Source organism: Pseudomyrmex gracilis, unplaced genomic scaffold, assembly GCF_002006095.1.
Source record: "Pseudomyrmex gracilis isolate BER0280 unplaced genomic scaffold, ASM200609v1 scaffold_57, whole genome shotgun sequence".
NCBI classification, from domain to species: domain Eukaryota; kingdom Metazoa; phylum Arthropoda; class Insecta; order Hymenoptera; family Formicidae; genus Pseudomyrmex; species Pseudomyrmex gracilis.
In genome coordinates this window covers 759837-767876 of record NW_018020641.1, presented here as the reverse complement: position 1 = coordinate 767876, position 8040 = coordinate 759837, and the positions used below count along the sequence as shown (strand labels likewise).

Genomic DNA, 8040 nt, shown 5'->3' with positions numbered 1-8040 from the left:
ATTTAGGCAATTCATCGTCTTTCTAAATTTTAACGCGTCTTAGGGCCGTAGTGCGGTAGTGACACTTTTCCGGACATGGGTCCCTATAATCAAATGTTTTCTACTGTTGCACTGAATAACCCCTAGAAGTTTGATCCCATAGTTCTGAAACACCCTGTATAATACGGCGACGACATATGTATAATGAGCGCCTGATAATACCCGAGATTGTTTCGAGGATATGTGCGATGTACAGCGACGCACAACCGTCGGCATATAGAATAGGCCATACACGTCATACATGGAAATACCCAAATGTAATTCCGCACGCATACGTCCGGGATTTAATGGACTCCCGTTCTGTGTAGCACCCGTGTCACATCCTCCGCAACTGGATGAAAGACCGTTACGATCCTCCGTCATTGTGTGTGACGAAGAAGCGCGGCGTCGAATTTTGCACTTGGCTTTTGAAACGTCGTCGGAACAATTCCGATGAGCGCGAATTGCGTCTGTTGCCGGCTCATATGTGACACAATAGCCGATTTTGCTCGACACCGCATGCCACGGCACATTTAATAATAATAACAAGCTGAATATAATCGGATCTCCGCGTATTGAGGTCCGATCGCACATCGAGGATCGAGTTTTGTCCGCCGCGCGCAACATATACGCGCGCGTGCTTTCGGAATCTGAAAATGTAACGCGAATCGACGCAACGGATATTTAGACACTTTTGTGTGAAAAAATATTGTGTGTGTGTGTTATTTTCTATATATATTTATATATAATATTATATATAATATTTGGTACTCTTTCTCTGTAGAGAAAATAATACAATATCTAAATCAAGATATTGCGATCAAGTTACATAATAAATATCGCGCGCATGAAATATATCTCACGTGGCCGAGATACGGAATACTTTTTTTTTGTTTCGTAAAAAATATAATCAATTTTGCTTTTGTTTGCGTTCCGTAATTCATGATGTTATCTTCCGTCCCAGATTGGTGTCCCGAGATTTGGGATGCGATACTATGTTGGAATTCGACGCCACCCAGGCAATTGGCCGTTCAACATTGCCCGTCGTACATCGTGGGTTTCGACGCTCATGTACGTAACCGAAGCTAATTTAATTAGATCGTAAACAATGAAACAAAATAAAGTATTGAAATTGCTATTACTGTGTGATAAAGAAAATCTGCTTCTATTTTCATCATATTGTTTAATGTACACACAAAGAGAGGAAGATAGTTTATCTCTATTATATCTTCTTTCTTTTATTTATGATATAATATTATATTATACTTCTCTGTGTGCGCTCTTTTATATATTAAAATAAATTTATTTTCTCTTTTCGCGATTGTATTAAATATGTGTCTCTTGCGTAATGAATCGACTAAATTTTTCAAGCTTTTACGTCTGTAACGACGTGGATTCTTCATCAGAACAGATAGGTAGAACAAATAACGATATGGAATAAGAATAATTGATATTGACATTCATCTAAAACTGTCTGAGAAACTCAAATAGATTAGTTCCACGATCTAATAACGCCGTCTGACGTAAGGCTTTTGCGCGCGAATCGAATGATAAAATTTATCATCCAGATCCATTTGATTAAGAATTTTATTTTATTTTATTTATCGCTATTCGAACCACGCACAAAAAGTTGCTGACGCAACTTATACGCGCATTCGCGCTTCTGTTTTTACACACGTACGCGCGCGCGTTTGATTTTTCAACACACAACTTCGGAATCCGTTTTCTCTTTAATCAAAACTTACTTTATCATTATGGTGTTATCCGATCTTGCAACTTTTGCAAAACGCTCGTACTTACAAAATATCTCCTCACAGCTAGTCGCGAGAATCATAAATTGAATTCCTCCACCAAAGAAAACTCAATTCGAAATTAAATTGAAAATAAGTTACGTGAGATTTATACGTTCGCAAAAAGCGAGAGCAGCAGGTAGCCAGCGGTGCAATAATTCTTTGTTGCGAAACAATCACCGCGAAACAAAACAATCGATTTGTAAGTTCGAATAAAAAAGCGAAGAACATCTTTTCAGGCATTTGCATCGAAACAGTGCATGTCGGACGGCCAGTGGTTTTTCAATGTCGAAACTCAGAGCACCTGGAGCAATTACACCCAGTGCTACGGCGGACAAATGGTTACCATTCTGATGAACGTAACAAACGAGCAGGCGAACAACGTTACCCTCATTAAGGTAATAAAAAAAAAAAAATTATCTCATATAAGAGGGTAAGTAAGTATACAGCGCGGTAAGGGGGTGGCGTCAATAAATAATTACATTGCCCATTTAATTTGATTCGACGATCGGGGGAAGGAATCCGACGATTTCTCGTGTCTCGAATGGAGACGGGAAAGTGACGACGTCGGAGATGAGAAAATCGATCGGAATCACACGATGATGTGACGTCTGTTGTTTTACTCGCGGGAAATGAGAAGCCATAAACGACGTTCTGGGAGAGGCACCCTCGCGCGCGCACCCAAGACGTCGTTGCGGAGTTTAGTTTCCCAGAGCCGGACGATAATGAACCGAGCGAGCGCGGGCAAATGAGCCAATAGCTACGTCGTAATAGCATTATCGAAGAGAACGAGAACGGAGAAAATAACTGAAAAAGAATTTTTCTCTCGAGAAAATTCTCTTCCCGCTTCATATATATTTTACGGCTGATTTTACGTAATATTTTTTTTTTTTTTTTTACACGTGTTATTAATCGCGTGTTCTTTGTTTTCTTTCGCTTTCGCAGACATTTCTCCCGATCGTGAAGACCATTTCGAAACTCGGCTACGCGATCTCGCTCTTCACCCTCATCATCGCGTTTTGCATTCTGGCCACTATCAAGTAAGTATAAGCATAATCTTGACGCGAGACGTAAAGGCGACGATTGTAAAATTGTGATGGTTCAACACGTTTAAAACGTTACAAAAATATTTTTCGCGGATATTTTTATATCCATTTTTGTTCTTCAATACTTTTTCATTCTTTTTAATACTTTTAACACATTTGTCATGTGTTAAAAACACAACTAGTTGTGTTTACATCAAATGTACGAGTACAAAAAAAAAAAAGAGAAACAGATTTCCCCGCAGTTTTACGGACAAATCTCGTCGAGAGATTTCAAAATTTTTTTGACTGCGACATGATTGATTCAATGTCGAGCTTGTAATAACTCACGGCGGCGTCAGAAAATATATAAACACTCGCACTCTTCTCTAATCAAATGGAATTCGCGTTGCCACGTTCAAGTTTGTCTCCCATCGGACGTAGGAAGTTGCGGTGTCCGCGGAATGTGTTACACATGCACCTGTTCGCGTCGTTCGTGATGCGCGCCTTCGCAGCGCTGCTGAAGGACGTGCTCTTCGTCTCCGGTATCGGGCCGGGGGATACTGTGATCAAAGACAACGACGAGGGTTATTGGCTGGTCAACGAGGAAGAGAGCAATTGGCACTGCAAAATGTTCATCAGTCTGTGGCAGTATTTCATTCTGGCGAACTACTCCTGGATCCTGATGGAAGGAATTTATCTGCACAATCTTGTCTTTTTTGCGCTCTTCACCGACGCCAATCCCAGCATTATCGGTTACATTATTTTCGGATGGGGTAAGTGCGATTGAGAAATCGAAAAAAGTCTCTAAGAAATATTGAGAATTTGTTCTGAAATATTATAGAAATATTATAAATAAAATATATAAAGAATTTGTTGTGTAAAACGTAATTATTGATTGTAATTATATTATTATTATCGTAATTACTTTTACTATACTGCGGGTGTAATATATACATATCTCATGAGAATTCATCTTGTTAGAGAGATAAAAGCTTGTAAAGAATTTCCTTCCGATGTTTCACGCATGTATGTAAATAATATAATTTTCTTCTAGTGAAAAAAAAACCGGATTGAAGTTTATTTGTTAAATATGCGTTATATATAAAGATCCTTCGCTTATAACGAATCAATCGGTCTCAAAAGGGAATTGTGAGACGAGCGATAAAATAAGTTTATAACTCAACATGGAGAAAAATCAGCTTTTGTTTAATACTCTTGAATTCAGTTTTTATTATAGAAAAAAATTATATCGTCGTGCACGATGCGATTGGAAAAAGAAATTCTTTGTACGAATTTTCTATATACGATAAGCTTCTACCTACTAACAAGATAAATTCTCACAAAGTACTGCTCGCAGTTGGACAAATTGAAAGTAGCAATCAACCTAAAGTGGTCAGAATCAGCAAATAGGAAGGGGACCGCGGTTTCTTCGTGGCGACTGGATCATGTGCTTCTTTTATGACCTACAAAAAATTATTGAAGCTTGATTAAGATCGTCCTATCTTACATCACTTGACGTAACACACATACATTTGTTTTTACAAGATTTTTATAGCGGCAAAAACATTTGTACAACTACTGTGTTACACTTTGTTCCCCGTTCAGACGAGAGAGAGAGAGAGAGAGAGAGAGAGAGAAAAAACCAAGAGAAATTTCAGTAAGATGAATTTTTCTCCTCTGCTCGTTACTATAATGTACTTTATCATTCACTTGCAATTAGAGGGTAAAATGAGAGATAAACGTATATTTTTTTGCGTGAGTCACTCGAAGAAACCTCAACAATGAATAAGCGATGTCCTAGCTAGCACGTTTTTTTTTTTTTTCCCGTATTAGGTCTTCCGGCTGTGTTTGTTCTGCCGTGGGTAATTACGAGGATTGTATTTGACGACACATATTGCTGGACAACAAACAACCAGCCTCTTTTGTTCCTCCTCCTTATACGGATACCTACAATACTCTCTATTTTGGTAAGAGAATGCCACGCCATGAATACTGAAAAAATTCGTCGAGTTATTCGACAACAAATTAATTTTTATCGTTTCTTCTATCGTGTCAGATAAATTTCGTGCTTTTCATCAACATTGTAAGGGTTCTGTTGATAAAACTCAAATCAACCATGTCGGAGGAAACGAAAAGATACAAGTAAGTCTCGTGCGCGACAGGATATATTTTTCAACACACGTATTTTCACGTATTTTTATATTTTTTTAAATTTATTTCTATATTTTTTAATTTTTGATACATATAAAAAAAAACATTTAAAAAATATATCTTTTTGTACAATGATCACATCTATGTGTTGTATAATGTGTAATCTTGATTTTTAGACGATGGGCTAGAAGCACGTTGGTCCTGGTGCCGCTCTTCGGAGTTCATTACGCGTTCTTCATTGGGATGTCATACAGCATCGGCGTGAACGAAACTGTGGAGGTCGTATGGCTCTTCTGCGATCAGTTGTTCGCGTCTTTCCAGGTAACACGATTTATTGCGCGGTAATCTACTTTACAAAACGTCAAACTGTTTTCAAGTTGTTACGTGAACGTTCAAAGCGAAAGATCTCAGACAACTGTTTTATCATTTAATTATGTCTCATCGATCAGCTCGAAATTCGACAGTTTGCAAAAATCAATTAATCCGCATAACTCTGAAGTCCTAAAATTCAGTTATATGTGTACACATTTAACTTATAATTTGAAGATTGAATCATTAATTACTGACGCAGTAAAAACATTTTTGACATCTCTTCTGTAAACGCTCCAGCGTGATGTTCTGGTAAACATTGAAGTTTGAATATTTTTTGATATAAAAACAAATTGTCTGTACAACATGCAATAATGTTTGGTTAAAATGTTTTTATAATTTGCGTGTACATTTTTTGCAAAAATCGGAAATAAAATAAAATACAGATAACAATTAAAATATAAACTTATAAATATTGAAACAATAGAAAAGTATATTTGTTTTATTTGTACACTTTATATAAAAAAAAAAAAATAAGCTCTGATGTGTTTTATAAACATTTGAAGACAAAAGAAAAGAGATCTGAGCTTTTTGAGAAATTGAAGCCGGAAACACAACTGTGTTATCTCTTTGTTTCCGGAAGGGCTTTTTCGTGGCGGTGCTGTATTGTTTCTTGAACGGCGAGGTGAGGGCTGAAGTGTCGCGAACGCTTCGCAGTGGTAAGTGGAAGTGGGTTCGCGGGATGCGATGGGACTCGTCGAGACCGTCGACCCATTCGATCAGCATGTGCAGCTGCAACAACGTGTCGAAGCCCGTCGATAACCGACGACCCTCGAGAAAGTCCAGATGGTGGAAGTCGCGCTGGAAGGCGCCCTCGTACTTTTTCCAGGATCGCGCCAATCACCGTCGGTCCACTCACTCGATGGCGAGTACACAAGGTGTCCTTTTAAGTCCTACGAAACATCGTGTTTCTTCCTGTGTGTGCTTTACGTCCTCTCGTCACCGTGCGCTTAATGTTTAATGTGGTTCCAACCTTTTCTCAATAGGTAATTGAACGAAGGATACTCTAAAACCCATCCATTTTTATTCAATTTTCCGGAATCTTTTCTCTTTCTCTCTCGTACATACGGAATATTTTCCAAAAGAATCTTTAAAATTGTTCGTATCTATGTCAGCAAGAGAAACCCGAGAACATGCCAGCTGGGTTTATTTTAACAATTTGCTATGCTTGAGATAAAGTACATCTCCAATATAAATGTCGAAGTTAATACACGCGAAGTATATCTTATTCTTATTCTTATATTTTTTTTTTTTGCTTTAAAAGTGTCGAGAGACAAAACTGTTTTAGTAGTTTCGTTGAACAATAATACGGGTGAAAATTGGAATTTTCGTCGGAGAGACGGAGTTCTCTCTGCGAGCGTTGATTTGCGAACTATACAAATCGGTCGACTACAGAGAGCAAAGAAAAGCTTTACTCGATTTCTCTCGCGCTAACGCAAATCTCTCCGTGATTCGAATCGCAGCGTGTACACATGACGCGCGAATCACGTAATGAAATTTCGCAGATGTTGGAACGAGAGGAGGTAGTTTAGCGAGCAGCAGAGGCTATCTAGAAATCACCGGTAACGGACAGATGCACCCGACGACGACGCAAAATCAACATCCTCATCACACATCGCCGTTGTGCAGCAAATACACGGGTCAATCGCTGCTTTCTTTTTGCTCGAACGTGAGTAGCTTCATTATTCGAATATCCGCGCCGTGGGATTAGAAAATCCTGCCTGTATCTCGTAATTCCGATAATCCAATCGTCGATATAAATTTTCTTCTTTTTCTTTCTCCTCGCCGTACGCCCGTTGATTTCGCACACGCGAACGAAAGACAAAAAAAAAGTAAACGAAACTCTAAGAAATAATTTTATTGGAAACACATAACTCTTTCTTTTTTGTTATGAGAAATCTTACTCCCGTAATTGGATGTCAAATCAAATTTCGCGCTAAAAAATTTTGCTAAACTAATATTAAACCGAGTATAAATTTTAGCACAATGTATTTACATAATTTTTCACATATATATAATTATTTAATATAATATTATTTAATATATATGTATGGATTATTATATATATAATCCATATATATATTTATATACGTATTTATCTATACATGTACACTTTTATGACACACACTAATATATTACATATAAATTTACAAATAATTTTAATATATAAAATTATCTAATATAATTTAAATATAGAAACGCAAAAAAACGCATTTTTACGCGTTTTCGAAAAGTTATGCGTAAAAAGCGATTTTCTTTTTCTCAGATGTCAGACGCATCGGGATCAAACGTCGACAGAATCCGCGAGCAGCATCGTTGGAGTGATTCCGAATGTTGTCATCTCGCATTGGAATTGCACAATTTACAAGAGCAGCCATGATAACGTTCAGATTCTCCACGCATGATGTAAACAAAGTATGTCTTTTCCCATGGTAAATGCGCGTTCGAACGATAGCGTGTGTGCTATTATCTCTGTGAAGAAGAAAAATAGAATGTGAAAACCAGAACAATTTGATTTTAAAACATATAGGTTTAACTACCCAGCAAACATTTCGGTCACAGAACCATATCCATCTGTGTCCTCAGTAGGATATGGTTTGTTAATCATGTCTGTCAACATGTGAAATGTCAAAATGCGACCAAAATAATGACAGAGTCTGCCACAAGCAAAGCGAGGCCAAATTATC

The 8040-nt window shown here is 37.7% G+C and overlaps 1 protein-coding gene across 7 annotated transcripts in view; it reads left to right on the top strand.

Moving 5' to 3' along the window:
• The window catches only part of LOC109853965 (parathyroid hormone/parathyroid hormone-related peptide receptor-like), a 34274-nt gene extending 26382 nt beyond the window's left edge, over positions 1–7892 (top strand). For 4 of the 7 annotated variants that reach the window (XM_020426583.1, XM_020426582.1, XM_020426581.1 and 1 more), the window contains 10 exons: positions 983–1089; positions 2048–2206; positions 2754–2848; positions 3254–3606; positions 4667–4800; positions 4890–4975; positions 5161–5305; positions 5937–6231; positions 6859–7022; positions 7620–7892. In XM_020426583.1, the coding sequence (XP_020282172.1) occupies positions 983–1089; positions 2048–2206; positions 2754–2848; positions 3254–3606; positions 4667–4800; positions 4890–4975; positions 5161–5305; positions 5937–6231; positions 6859–7022; positions 7620–7733 (1652 nt within the window). In that variant the 3' untranslated portion in view covers positions 7734–7892. Of the gene's footprint in view, positions 1–982; positions 1090–2047; positions 2207–2753; positions 2849–3253; positions 3607–4666; positions 4801–4889; positions 4976–5160; positions 5306–5936; positions 6232–6858; positions 7023–7619 lie in introns of those variants that run through there. The other 3 variants (XM_020426585.1, XM_020426584.1, XM_020426587.1) reach the window with 3 other exon arrangements.
• The last annotated feature ends 148 nt before the right edge of the window (positions 7893–8040 follow it).